The sequence below is a fragment of the Vicia villosa genome, linkage group LG2, assembly GCF_029867415.1.
Source record: "Vicia villosa cultivar HV-30 ecotype Madison, WI linkage group LG2, Vvil1.0, whole genome shotgun sequence".
NCBI classification, from domain to species: Eukaryota; Viridiplantae; Streptophyta; class Magnoliopsida; order Fabales; family Fabaceae; genus Vicia; species Vicia villosa.
Window position 1 is genome coordinate 190,855,808 of NC_081181.1, and position 14,978 is coordinate 190,870,785.

Consider the following 14,978-nt stretch of genomic DNA (forward strand, 5'->3'; position numbering starts at 1 on the left):
AATGGTATTAACAATTAACCAACAAATATTACAAAATCTTAAATTATATATTTTTATATATAATAGATTTCTAAACAAAGTTAACTTGATTAGAAGGGATATTATTCAAAGTATTAGTTTCTTAGATAAAGATATTTTTATCACGAATATATGATTGGTATTCACGTATGTTTGTGATTATTTCTTATTACTATGAATATAACTTTTTTATATGAATTTTTTTTTTATTTTCATCTTTGAAGGATGCCAATTTTAATTTCTAATGAAAATATAAAATAACAAATCATAATTTCCTACTCTTGTATTATTTTTAACCAATTTGTTTTCTTATATCAAATTTTCATTTCAAAGTTGTTAAAAATAAATCTTATCAATATTTTTGAGAATTTATTTATTTTAAAATTTAATTATCAAACATATTGATATAAATATATTCCTAAGAATAATATTTTTGATATTATAATTTTAAATTATCAAACAACATACTTCTCAAGTTGGATTAGAGAACAAGAAAACTGAGGAATGTACCATTCATATGTTTTTGGAACTTCTGTATCTCTAGTTTGCCAGAGTTAGAGTGGCATTCTGCAAAATGGTTGGAGATTATTTGTACTCTGACTTATGTATAATTGAAACACGAAAAAAGGTTTGAGTAAAAAATAAGAACCATCTTATTTGCTTCTATTTGATTTGCTTGAAAAATATTAAATTATGGAGGTTTTTCGTACAAAATTGTTATAAGTATACATTTGAAAAGATATTAAGTTGTTGGTTTGAAATAGGCAAAAGTCAAAGGACGCCACCTTTTGAGTACTCCCTGTCAGATAAAGGAAGAACCATTAACATTAACTTAGTGGGTTTCTCAATATACCACATATATTTTCCCTAAATCCTATGAAAATTAAAAAATGTTCCTTCGCCAAGCTAGAAAGTTATCTTTTGGGTGCATCTTAAAGTTTTTCAATAGCAAATTCTGTAGATTTTACTAATACTCACCCCGACCCAAATTAAAAGTCACTTTTACACAAATTAGGAAATCTCATATTTTTTGAAAATTTTCAAAATATTACTTTCTTTTCTTCTTTTACGTTGGAAAAAACCTTTACAACTCTAAGTAAATGAAAAACTTTAATATTATCCACCCTTTTTAATTCACTCTCATAATTTCCATTTTAATTCCCTTTGTTGGAGCATTGTCTATGCAGAGGTAGAATCATAATGCTACATTTGAAAAAGACACATTTTACAATTTTCTTCTACAATATTATCGAGAAATAAAATATTATGTATCATATAAATATGCAATCATTTGATGCATCTTAGAATGAAGATATCTTTGAACGTATGATTATGGTATGTAACTTTAAAATAATTTCAATTTTGCATCCTTATATTGATATGAATTAAGTTGATATAATTCCCATTTTGAATCCTTTTTCATATATAAACTAATTTAATATAAATTCCATTTGGTATTGTTATAGTGATGAAAATGGTTTCAATTTTAATTCAATTCTGAATCATGATACTCTTATAAATTTATTTTATGTAGTGATATGTTCCTAAAGATCTGTCAAGGGGGAGGAGATCGTGGCTGCCTTTAAGGGGCAACACTCTTCGAGCGTCCACAATTGGGGGCAATCTCGTCTTTAACGACCCAGATCCCCAAGTTTGAGACGGCACTGATATAACCAATTCAAAAAGTTACACATGAGCCAATGCCATTTTATCCACCTTCTTCAATTATATTTAAGCAAAGAACAAAGAAAATTAAAGTAATAAAAGATTTTGAAGTTGATCAAGAATATATTTAGAAGGGTGAAAAAGTAGACAAATTTAGTGGTATAAGCAATAAGGACAATGATGTGAATTTTCATGGTGCTTGAACTTTTATAAAAGTCTTTAAATTATTATTACTTTAAATTTTGTTAATATTTGAAATCATGTTTTCTTTAATATTTATATTTTTTATTAAGAATACTTCATGATTTTTAAATAATTTATTTTATTTTTTATTAAATAAACTTAAGTTAGTATAAGTATATTAGTGTTAGTGTTATCGATACCTATATATAAAGAGAAAAAGTAAATTTGGTGTAGCCTTTAATTTTTTATAGTTCCATCGAATCATCAAAACATCACACCACTTCAACTTCTCCCATCGTCATACAGTTCAAGAGCGGAACACGATGAAATAATTTAATTTTAATTCCATTAAAAAAAATATGGACTATTTAACCGTTTCAACCGACTCATTTTAAAAATAAAAAATAAAAGACTTGAATATTTCAACAAGTGGGTCGACCCTAAATAAATTCAAAGCTTCAATTTTCAAAAAACCAATTTTCTGTTACACGCAAAATGGTTGAATAATATGGAAAGGCTTGTTAGAATTTAATTCCTCAACCTAACACGTAATTAATATATCTACCACTCTTCACACAAAATTTCCTTATATGATATCCTATAAATAATAACAATCCATTGCTTCAACAATAACACACAATCCAAATATCCTTCATAATATACACATAACCATGTCAAAAAGGGTGATCATAGCTACAAGCCTTAACCTTGTGTTATGGCTATTCATGGCCACGACAGATTTAGCACAGTCTGAAAATGAACCAGTTATTGACACAAAAGGTAACCCTGTTGAGAGTGGAAAAGAGTATTACATACAAACACCTTTAACAGATATTGGAGGTCGCTTCACTTTGATAAATAGAAATGGTTCATGCCCTTTATATGTAGGTCAAGAAAACACAGATCTTACAAAAGGGTTACCTGTTATCTTTTCGCCTTTTGAAACAAAAGATAAAGTTGTTAAGGTGGAAAGGGATTTTAAGGTGAAGTTTTCAGCCTCTTCCACTTGTGCACAATCCACAGAATGGAAAGTGGGTGATAGAGACAGAAAGAACGGAAGGAGATTTATTATAACCGGGGCTGATCGTTATAACTATTTTAGAATTGTGAAGACTCAAGTTCGAGGTATATATTATATTGAGTTTTGTCCCTCTGTGTGTGACACTTGTAGGTTTGAGTGTGGTACTTTGGGTACTTTTAATGAGAAATTGAAGATATTCTTGACTTTGGATAATAATAATCTCTTGGGTATTAATAATAAGCTCCGGGTTCAGTTTCTTAGGGCATAAGTTACTTAAGTTTCTATCTTTTTCTTGTAACGTCTATTAAATAATTGGAGTTATACATATATATTATTAAATAAGAAGATAGAAAGATGCATGAGTGTCTTTTCTTTCTCTTTAGCTATATATAGAATAGCTCCAAAATAATATGTGTAAGTCATCATCACATGAACTATTTTGTAAGAAAAATATTATTGTATGCACTATACTATATAGACTAGCCCTATAGTGGTTGATTATCCGTGCATGAAGGTCTTATTGTATGAGAGGTTCAATGGTATTAACAATTAACCAACAAATATTACAAAATCTTAAATTATATATTTTTATATATAATAGATTTCTAAACAAAGTTAACTTGATTAGAAGGGATATTATTCAAAGTATTAGTTTCTTAGATAAAGATATTTTTATCACGAATATATGATTGGTATTCACGTATGTTTGTGATTATTTCTTATTACTATGAATATAACTTTTTTATATGAATTTTTTTTTTATTTTCATCTTTGAAGGATGCCAATTTTAATTTCTAATGAAAATATAAAATAACAAATCATAATTTCCTACTCTTGTATTATTTTTAACCAATTTGTTTTCTTATATCAAATTTTCATTTCAAAGTTGTTAAAAATAAATCTTATCAATATTTTTGAGAATTTATTTATTTTAAAATTTAATTATCAAACATATTGATATAAATATATTCCTAAGAATAATATTTTTGATATTATAATTTTAAATTATCAAACAACATACTTCTCAAGTTGGATTAGAGAACAAGAAAACTGAGGAATGTACCATTCATATGTTTTTGGAACTTCTGTATCTCTAGTTTGCCAGAGTTAGAGTGGCATTCTGCAAAATGGTTGGAGATTATTTGTACTCTGACTTATGTATAATTGAAACACGAAAAAAGGTTTGAGTAAAAAATAAGAACCATCTTATTTGCTTCTATTTGATTTGCTTGAAAAATATTAAATTATGGAGGTTTTTCGTACAAAATTGTTATAAGTATACATTTGAAAAGATATTAAGTTGTTGGTTTGAAATAGGCAAAAGTCAAAGGACGCCACCTTTTGAGTACTCCCTGTCAGATAAAGGAAGAACCATTAACATTAACTTAGTGGGTTTCTCAATATACCACATATATTTTCCCTAAATCCTATGAAAATTAAAAAATGTTCCTTCGCCAAGCTAGAAAGTTATCTTTTGGGTGCATCTTAAAGTTTTTCAATAGCAAATTCTGTAGATTTTACTAATACTCACCCCGACCCAAATTAAAAGTCACTTTTACACAAATTAGGAAATCTCATATTTTTTGAAAATTTTCAAAATATTACTTTCTTTTCTTCTTTTACGTTGGAAAAAACCTTTACAACTCTAAGTAAATGAAAAACTTTAATATTATCCACCCTTTTTAATTCACTCTCATAATTTCCATTTTAATTCCCTTTGTTGGAGCATTGTCTATGCAGAGGTAGAATCATAATGCTACATTTGAAAAAGACACATTTTACAATTTTCTTCTACAATATTATCGAGAAATAAAATATTATGTATCATATAAATATGCAATCATTTGATGCATCTTAGAATGAAGATATCTTTGAACGTATGATTATGGTATGTAACTTTAAAATAATTTCAATTTTGCATCCTTATATTGATATGAATTAAGTTGATATCATTCCCATTTTGAATCCTTTTTCATATATAAACTAATTTAATATAAATTCCATTTGGTATTGTTATAGTGATGAAAATGGTTTCAATTTTAATTCAATTCTGAATCATGATACTCTTATAAATTTATTTTATGTAGTGATATGTTCCTAAAGATCTGTCAAGGGGGAGGAGATCGTGGCTGCCTTTAAGGGGCAACACTCTTCGAGCGTCCACAATTGGGGGCAATCTCGTCTTTAACGACCCAGATCCCCAAGTTTGAGACGGCACTGATATAACCAATTCAAAAAGTTACACATGAGCCAATGCCATTTTATCCACCTTCTTCAATTATATTTAAGCAAAGAACAAAGAAAATTAAAGTAATAAAAGATTTTGAAGTTGATCAAGAATATATTTAGAAGGGTGAAAAAGTAGACAAATTTAGTGGTATAAGCAATAAGGACAATGATGTGAATTTTCATGGTGCTTGAACTTTTATAAAAGTCTTTAAATTATTATTACTTTAAATTTTGTTAATATTTGAAATCATGTTTTCTTTAATATTTATATTTTTTATTAAGAATACTTCATGATTTTTAAATAATTTATTTTATTTTTTATTAAATAAACTTAAGTTAGTATAAGTATATTAGTGTTAGTGTTATCGATACCTATATATAAAGAGAAAAAGTAAATTTGGTGTAGCCTTTAATTTTTTATAGTTCCATCGAATCATCAAAACATCACACCACTTCAACTTCTCCCATCGTCATACAGTTCAAGAGCGGAACACGATGAAATAATTTAATTTTAATTCCATTAAAAAAAATATGGACTATTTAACCGTTTCAACCGACTCATTTTAAAAATAAAAAATAAAAGACTTGAATATTTCAACAAGTGGGTCGACCCTAAATAAATTCAAAGCTTCAATTTTCAAAAAACCAATTTTCTGTTACACGCAAAATGGTTGAATAATATGGAAAGGCTTGTTAGAATTTAATTCCTCAACCTAACACGTAATTAATATATCTACCACTCTTCACACAAAATTTCCTTATATGATATCCTATAAATAATAACAATCCATTGCTTCAACAATAACACACAATCCAAATATCCTTCATAATATACACATAACCATGTCAAAAAGGGTGATCATAGCTACAAGCCTTAACCTTGTGTTATGGCTATTCATGGCCACGACAGATTTAGCACAGTCTGAAAATGAACCAGTTATTGACACAAAAGGTAACCCTGTTGAGAGTGGAAAAGAGTATTACATACAAACACCTTTAACAGATATTGGAGGTCGCTTCACTTTGATAAATAGAAATGGTTCATGCCCTTTATATGTAGGTCAAGAAAACACAGATCTTACAAAAGGGTTACCTGTTATCTTTTCGCCTTTTGAAACAAAAGATAAAGTTGTTAAGGTGGAAAGGGATTTTAAGGTGAAGTTTTCAGCCTCTTCCACTTGTGCACAATCCACAGAATGGAAAGTGGGTGATAGAGACAGAAAGAACGGAAGGAGATTTATTATAACAGGGACTGATCGATATAACTATTTTAGAATTGTGAAGACTCAAGTTCGAGGTATATATTATATTGAGTTTTGTCCCTCTGTGTGTGACACTTGTAGGTTTGAGTGTGGTACTTTGGGTACTTTTAATGAGAAATTGAAGATATTCTTGACTTTGGATAATAATAATCTCTTGGGTATTAATAATAAGCTCCGGGTTCAGTTTCTTAGGGCATAAGTTACTTAAGTTTCTATCTTTTTCTTGTAACGTCTATTAAATAATTGGAGTTATACATATATATTATTAAATAAGAAGATAGAAAGATGCATGAGTGTCTTTTCTTTCTCTTTAGCTATATATAGAATAGCTCCAAAATAATATGTGTAAGTCATCATCACATGAACTATTTTGTAAGAAAAATATTATTGTATGCACTATACTATATAGACTAGCCCTATAGTGGTTGATTATCCGTGCATGAAGGTCTTATTGTATGAGAGGTTCAATGGTATTAACAATTAACCAACAAATATTACAAAATCTTAAATTATATATTTTTATATATAATAGATTTCTAAACAAAGTTAACTTGATTAGAAGGGATATTATTCAAAGTATTAGTTTCTTAGATAAAGATATTTTTATCACGAATATATGATTGGTATTCACGTATGTTTGTGATTATTTCTTATTACTATGAATATAACTTTTTTATATGAATTTTTTTTTTATTTTCATCTTTGAAGGATGCCAATTTTAATTTCTAATGAAAATATAAAATAACAAATCATAATTTCCTACTCTTGTATTATTTTTAACCAATTTGTTTTATTATATCAAATTTTCATTTCAAAGTTGTTAAAAATAAATCTTATCAATATTTTTGAGAATTTATTTATTTTAAAATTTAATTATCAAACATATTGATATAAATATATTCCTAAGAATAATATTTTTGATATTATAATTTTAAATTATCAAACAACATACTTCTCAAGTTGGATTAGAGAACAAGAAAACTGAGGAATGTACCATTCATATGTTTTTGGAACTTCTGTATCTCTAGTTTGCCAGAGTTAGAGTGGCATTCTGCAAAATGGTTGGAGATTATTTGTACTCTGACTTATGTATAATTGAAACACGAAAAAAGGTTTGAGTAAAAAATAAGAACCATCTTATTTGCTTCTATTTGATTTGCTTGAAAAATATTAAATTATGGAGGTTTTTCGTACAAAATTGTTATAAGTATACATTTGAAAAGATATTAAGTTGTTGGTTTGAAATAGGCAAAAGTCAAGGACGCCACCTTTTGAGTACTCCCTGTCAGATAAAGGAAGAACCATTAACATTAACTTAGTGGGTTTCTCAATATACCACATATATTTTCCCTAAATCCTATGAAAATTAAAAAATGTTCCTTCGCCAAGCTAGAAAGTTATCTTTTGGGTGCATCTTAAAGTTTTTCAATAGCAAATTCTGTAGATTTTACTAATACTCACCCCGACCCAAATTAAAAGTCACTTTTACACAAATTAGGAAATCTCATATTTTTTGAAAATTTTCAAAATATTACTTTCTTTTCTTCTTTTACGTTGGAAAAATCCTTTACAACTCTAAGTAAATGAAAAACTTTAATATTATCCACCCTTTTTAATTCACTCTCATAATTTCCATTTTAATTCCCTTTGTTGGAGCATGGTCTATGCAGAGGTAGAATCATAATGCTACATTTGAAAAAGACACATTTTACAATTTTCTTCTACAATATTATCGAGAAATAAAATATTATGTATCATATAAATATGCAATCATTTGATGCATCTTAGAATGAAGATATCTTTGAACGTATGATTATGGTATGTAACTTTAAAATAATTTCAATTTTGCATCCTTATATTGATATGAATTAAGTTGATATAATTCCCATTTTGAATCCTTTTTTCATATATAAACTAATTTAATATAAATTCCATTTGGTATTGTTATAGTGATGAAAATGGTTTCAATTTTAATTCAATTCTGAATCATGATACTCTTATAAATTTATTTTATGTAGTGATATGTTCCTAAAGATCTGTCAAGGGGGAGGAAATCGTGGCTGCCTTTAAGGGGCAACACTCTTCGAGCGTCCACAATTGGGGGCAACCTCGTCTTTAACGACCCTTTTCCCCAAGTTTGAGACGGCACTGATATAACCAATTCAAAAAGTTACACATGAGCCAATGCCATTTTATCCACCTTCTTCAATTATATTTAAGCAAAGAACAAAGAAAATTAAAGTAATAAAAGATTTTGAAGTTGATCAAGAATATATTTAGAAGGGTGAAAAAGTAGACAAATTTAGTGGTATAAGCAATAAGGACAATGATGTGAATTTTCATGGTGCTTGAACTTTTATAAAAGTCTTTAAATTATTATTACTTTAAATTTTGTTAATATTTGAAATCATGTTTTCTTTAATATTTATATTTTTTATTAAGAATACTTCATGATTTTTAAATAATTTATTTTATTTTTTATTAAATAAACTTAAGTTAGTATAAGTATATTAGTGTTAGTGTTATCGATACCTATATATAAAGAGAAAAAGTAAATTTGGTGTAGCCTTTAATTTTTTATAGTTCCATCGAATCATCAAAACATCACACCACTTCAACTTCTCCCATCGTCATACAGTTCAAGAGCGGAACACGATGAAATAATTTAATTTTAATTCCATTAAAAAAAATATGGATTATTTAACCGTGTCAACCGACTCATTTTAAAAATAAAAAATAAAAGACTTGAATATTTCAACAAGTGGGTCGACCCTAAATAAATTCAAAGCTTCAATTTTCAAAAAACCAATTTTCTGTTACACGCAAAATGGTTGAATAATATGGAAAGGCTTGTTAGAATTTAATTCCTCAACCTAACACGTAATTAATATATCTACCACTCTTCACACATAATTTCCTTATATGATATCCTATAAATAATAACAATCCATTGCTTCAACAATAACACACAATCCAAATATCCTTCATAATATACACATAACCATGTCAAAAAGGGTGATCATAGCTACAAGCCTTAACCTTGTGTTATGGCTATTCATGGCCACGACAGATTTAGCACAGTCTGAAAATGAACCAGTTATTGACACAAAAGGTAACCCTGTTGAGAGTGGAAAAGAGTATTACATACAAACACCTTTAACAGATATTGGAGGTCGCTTCACTTTGATAAATAGAAATGGTTCATGCCCTTTATATGTAGGTCAAGAAAACACAGATCTTACAAAAGGGTTACCTGTTATCTTTTCGCCTTTTGAAACAAAAGATAAAGTTGTTAAGGTGGAAAGGGATTTTAAGGTGAAGTTTTCAGCCTCTTCCACTTGTGCACAATCCACAGAATGGAAAGTGGGTGATAGAGACAGAAAGAACGGAAGGAGATTTATTATAACCGGGGCTGATCGTTATAACTATTTTAGAATTGTGAAGACTCAAGTTCGAGGTATATATTATATTGAGTTTTGTCCCTCTGTGTGTGACACTTGTAGGTTTGAGTGTGGTACTTTGGGTACTTTTAATGAGAAATTGAAGATATTCTTGACTTTGGATAATAATAATCTCTTGGGTATTAATAATAAGCTCCGGGTTCAGTTTCTTAGGGCATAAGTTACTTAAGTTTCTATCTTTTTCTTGTAACGTCTATTAAATAATTGGAGTTATCCATATATATTATTAAATAAGAAGATAGAAAGATGCATGAGTGTCTTTTCTTTCTCTTTAGCTATATATAGAATAGCTCCAAAATAATATGTGTAAGTCATCATCACATGAACTATTTTGTAAGAAAAATATTATTGTGCACTATACTATATAGACTAGCCCTATAGTGGTTGATTATCCGTGCATGAAGGTCTTATTGTATGAGAGGTTCAATGGTATTCACAATTAACCAACAAATATTACAAAATCTTAAATTATATATTTTTATATATAATAGATTTCTAAACAAAGTTAACTTGATTAGAAGGGATATTATTCAAAGTATTAGTTTCTTAGATAAAGATATTTTTATCACGAATATATGATTGGTATTCACGTATGTTTGTGATTATTTCTTATTACTATGAATATAACTTTTTTATATGAATTTTTTTTTTATTTTCATCTTTGAAGGATGCCAATTTTAATTTCTAATGAAAATATAAAATAACAAATCATAATTTCCTACTCTTGTATTATTTTTAACCAATTTGTTTTCTTATATCAAATTTTCATTTCAAAGTTGTTAAAAATAAATCTTATCAATATTTTTGAGAATTTATTTATTTTAAAATTTAATTATCAAACATATTGATATAAATATATTCCTAAGAATAATATTTTTGATATTATAATTTTAAATTATCAAACAACATACTTCTCAAGTTGGATTAGAGAACAAGAAAACTGAGGAATATACCATTCATATGTTTTTGGAACTTCTGTATCTCTAGTTTGCCAGAGTTAGAGTGGCATTCTGCAAAATGGTTGGAGATTATTTGTACTCTGACTTATGTATAATTGAAACACGAAAAAAGGTTTGAGTAAAAAATAAGAACCATCTTATTTGCTTCTATTTGATTTGCTTGAAAAATATTAAATTATGGAGGTTTTTCGTACAAAATTGTTATAAGTATACATTTGAAAAGATATTAAGTTGTTGGTTTGAAATAGGCAAAAGTCAAGGACGCCACCTTTTGAGTACTCCCTGTCAGATAAAGGAAGAACCATTAACATTAACTTAGTGGGTTTCTCAATATACCACATATATTTTCCCTAAATCCTATGAAAATTAAAAAATGTTCCTTCGCCAAGCTAGAAAGTTATCTTTTGGGTGCATCTTAAAGTTTTTCAATAGCAAATTCTGTAGATTTTACTAATACTCACCCCGACCCAAATTAAAAGTCACTTTTACACAAATTAGGAAATCTCATATTTTTTGAAAATTTTCAAAATATTACTTTCTTTTCTTCTTTTACGTTGGAAAAAAACCTTTACAACTCTAAGTAAATGAAAAACTTTAATATTATCCACCCTTTTTAATTCACTCTCATAATTTCCATTTTAATTCCCTTTGTTGGAGCATGGTCTATGCAGAGGTAGAATCATAATGCTACATTTGAAAAAGACACATTTTACAATTTTCTTCTACAATATTATCGAGAAATAAAATATTATGTATCATATAAATATGCAATCATTTGATGCATCTTAGAATGAAGATATCTTTGAACGTATGATTATGGTATGTAACTTTAAAATAATTTCAATTTTGCATCCTTATATTGATATGAATTAAGTTGATATAATTCCCATTTTGAATCCTTTTTTCATATATAAACTAATTTAATATAAATTCCATTTGGTATTGTTATAGTGATGAAAATGGTTTCAATTTTAATTCAATTCTGAATCATGATACTCTTATAAATTTATTTTATGTAGTGATATGTTCCTAAAGATCTGTCAAGGGGGAGGAAATCGTGGCTGCCTTTAAGGGGCAACACTCTTCGAGCGTCCACAATTGGGGGCAACCTCGTCTTTAACGACCCATTTCCCCAAGTTTGAGACGGCACTGATATAACCAATTCAAAAAGTTACACATGAGCCAATGCCATTTTATCCACCTTCTTCAATTATATTTAAGCAAAGAACAAAGAAAATTAAAGTAATAAAAGATTTTGAAGTTGATCAAGAATATATTTAGAAGGGTGAAAAAGTAGACAAATTTAGTGGTATAAGCAATAAGGACAATGATGTGAATTTTCATGGTGCTTGAACTTTTATAAAAGTCTTTAAATTATTATTACTTTAAATTTTGTTAATATTTGAAATCATGTTTTCTTTAATATTTATATTTTTTATTAAGAATACTTCATGATTTTTAAATAATTTATTTTATTTTTTATTAAATAAACTTAAGTTAGTATAAGTATATTAGTGTTAGTGTTATCGATACCTATATATAAAGAGAAAAAGTAAATTTGGTGTAGCCTTTAATTTTTTATAGTTCCATCGAATCATCAAAACATCACACCACTTCAACTTCTCCCATCGTCATACAGTTCAAGAACGGAACACGATGAAATAATTTAATTTTAATTCCATTAAAAAAAATATGGATTATTTAACCGTGTCAACCGTCTCATTTTAAAAATAAAAAATAAAAGACTTGAATATTTCAACAAGTGGGTCGACCCTAAATAAATTCAAAGCTTCAATTTTCAAAAAACCAATTTTCTGTTACACGCAAAATGGTTGAATAATATGGAAAGGCTTGTTAGAATTTATTTCCTCAACCTAACACGTAATTAATATATCTACCACTCTTCACACATAATTTCCTTATATGATATCCTATAAATAATAACAATTCATTGCTTCAACAATAACACACAATCCAAATATCCTTCATAATATACACATAACCATGTCAAAAAGGGTGATCATAGCTACAAGCCTTAACCTTGTGTTATGGCTATTCATGGCCACGACAGTTTTAGCACAATCTGAAAATGAACCAGTTATTGACACAAAAAGTAACCCTGTTGAGAGTGGAAAAGAGAATTACATACAAACACCTTTAACAGATATTGGAGGTCGCTTCACTTTGATAAATAGAAATGGTTCATCCCCTTTATATGTAGGTCAAGAAAACACAGATCTTACAAAAGGGCTACCTATTATCTTTTCGCCTTTTGAAACACGGATTTTACAAAAGGGCTACCTATAAAGTTGTTAAGGTGGAGAGGGATTTTAAGGTGAAGTTTTCATCTTCTTCCACTTGTGCACAATCAACAGAATGGAAAGTGGGTGATAGAGACAGAAATAACGGAAGGAGATTTATTATAACAGGGACTGATCGATATAACTATTTTAGAATTGTGAAGACTCATGTTCGAGGTATATATTATATTGAGTTTTGTCCCTATGTGTGTGACATTTGTAGGTTTGAGTGTGGTACTTTGGGTACTTTTAATGAGAATTTAAAGATATTCTTGACTTTGGATAATATCAATCTCTTGGGTATTAATAATAAGCTACGGGTTCAGTTTCTTAGGGCATAAGTTACTTAAGTTTCTATCTTTTTCTTGTAACGTCTATTAAATAATTGGAGTTATCCATATATATTATTAAATAAGAACATAGAAAGATGCACGAGTGTATTTTCTTTTTCTTTAGCATTATATAGAATTTAGCTCCCAAATAAAATGTGTAAGTCATCATCATTTTAGCATTAAATAAGAATTTATCATTTTATATTTTGTAAGAAAAATATTATTGTGCACTATACTATATAGACTATCCCTATAGTGGTTGATTATCCGTGCATAAAAGTCTTATTGTATGCGAGGTTCAATGGTATTCACAATTAATCAACAAATATTACAAATCTTAAATTCTATATTTTTTTATATTATAGATTTCTAAACAAAGTCAACTTGATTAGAATGGATTTTATTCAAAGTATTAGTTTCCTAGATAAAGATATTTTTACCACGAATATATGATTGGTATTTTAATATTTGTTTAATGTTATTACGTATGATTGTGATTATTTCTTATTACTATGAATATAATTTGTTTATGAATTTCTTTTTTTTTTCATGTTCGAAGGATGCCAATATTAATTTCTTATGAAAATATAAAATAAAAAATCATAATTTCCTACTCTTGTATTATTTTGACCAATTTATTTTTTAATATGAAATTTTCATTTCAAAGTTAAAAATAAATCTTACCAATATTTTTGAGAATTCCTTTATTCTAAATTTTATTTATCAAACATATTGATATAAATGCCTATAAATAGAAGGCTCACTTTCAGTCCAAATCACTCCAAAGCAACTTCAATACTTGCTTTCTTTAAATTCTTTCTCTTATACTCATTTTTCAAAAGTTTATGGAGTGAAGAAGTCAATTCTTCAAACCAGAGCTTATTCATTGAAAGTGAGTGTTCTAACACTTCATACACATCATGTGGAAGTGATCCAAGTCCTATAGTTGGAGTTCTGAAACATCAAAATCAACACCTCCATCTTCAACTTGGAGCTGCATCAGTTGGAGTCGTGTAGAGAGTTCCAGAAGGTTTCAGCTCATGCCAGGCACATCTACACCTTCTTTGAAGCTCATAGAAGCTACCTGGATCATCCTTTTAGCTCGGTAACATCATTTGCTCAGAATTCGATCTTCACTTTGAAGGTAAGCCTCATATCTTCAAACTCTATGATCCATGCAATATAAATGATTAAATCAAATTTCATCATGTTTCTGCATGCATAAAGATCAATAGCCCTCAATCAATTAAATGAATTCATACATATATGCTATTTCAAATTGAATTTTCGTTTTAGGGTTCTTAGTTGTTCATACGAATAATCTTGAGATACACTTAAAATAAATTCAATTGAGTACCACCATCGTATTCCTTGTTCAAAAACGAGTGAATTACATGTTTATATCTTCGCAAATGTTTGAGAAATGAGTGAGATGGAAATTCAAAATTTGAGGGATGAGTGGTTGAAGATGAAGATGGCCATGGCGTGCCATTTTTGAATTCAGGAGCTTGATTTAATATATTTTGAGTGAAAGGCGTGTTATTAAAC

General features: G+C 28.1%; 3 protein-coding genes and 1 pseudogene across 3 annotated transcripts; all 4 read left to right on the top strand.

The window, feature by feature from the left end:
* The first annotated feature begins 2,502 nt into the window (after positions 1-2,502).
* Positions 2,503-3,422, top strand: LOC131647741 (kunitz type trypsin inhibitor 106-like). The gene has a single exon (XM_058917591.1). The coding sequence runs from the start codon at positions 2,538-2,540 to the stop codon at positions 3,153-3,155; it is 618 nt and encodes a 205-aa protein (XP_058773574.1). The 5' UTR covers positions 2,503-2,537; the 3' UTR covers positions 3,156-3,422.
* A 2,502-nt stretch (positions 3,423-5,924) lies between these two features.
* On the top strand, positions 5,925-6,846 carry LOC131647742 (kunitz type trypsin inhibitor 106-like). The gene has a single exon (XM_058917592.1). The coding sequence runs from the start codon at positions 5,960-5,962 to the stop codon at positions 6,575-6,577; it is 618 nt and encodes a 205-aa protein (XP_058773575.1). The 5' UTR covers positions 5,925-5,959; the 3' UTR covers positions 6,578-6,846.
* A 2,499-nt stretch (positions 6,847-9,345) lies between these two features.
* LOC131647743 (kunitz type trypsin inhibitor 106-like) lies at positions 9,346-10,281 on the top strand. Its single transcript, XM_058917593.1, has one exon. It carries the CDS (start codon positions 9,382-9,384, stop codon positions 9,997-9,999), a length of 618 nt encoding a protein of 205 aa, XP_058773576.1. The 5' UTR covers positions 9,346-9,381; the 3' UTR covers positions 10,000-10,281.
* Positions 10,282-12,802: 2,521 nt separating this feature from the next.
* LOC131650955 (kunitz type trypsin inhibitor 106-like) lies at positions 12,803-13,439 on the top strand (annotated as a pseudogene).
* Positions 13,440-14,978: the final 1,539 nt, after the last annotated feature.

What these genes read in the sequence shown, in the direction of transcription:
- LOC131647743 (XM_058917593.1), top strand. Translation starts at nt 9,382, where the DNA reads ATGTCAAAAAGGGTGATCATAGCTACAAGCCTTAACCTTGTGTTATGG.
- LOC131647742 (XM_058917592.1), top strand. Translation starts at nt 5,960, where the DNA reads ATGTCAAAAAGGGTGATCATAGCTACAAGCCTTAACCTTGTGTTATGG.
- LOC131647741 (XM_058917591.1), top strand. Translation starts at nt 2,538, where the DNA reads ATGTCAAAAAGGGTGATCATAGCTACAAGCCTTAACCTTGTGTTATGG.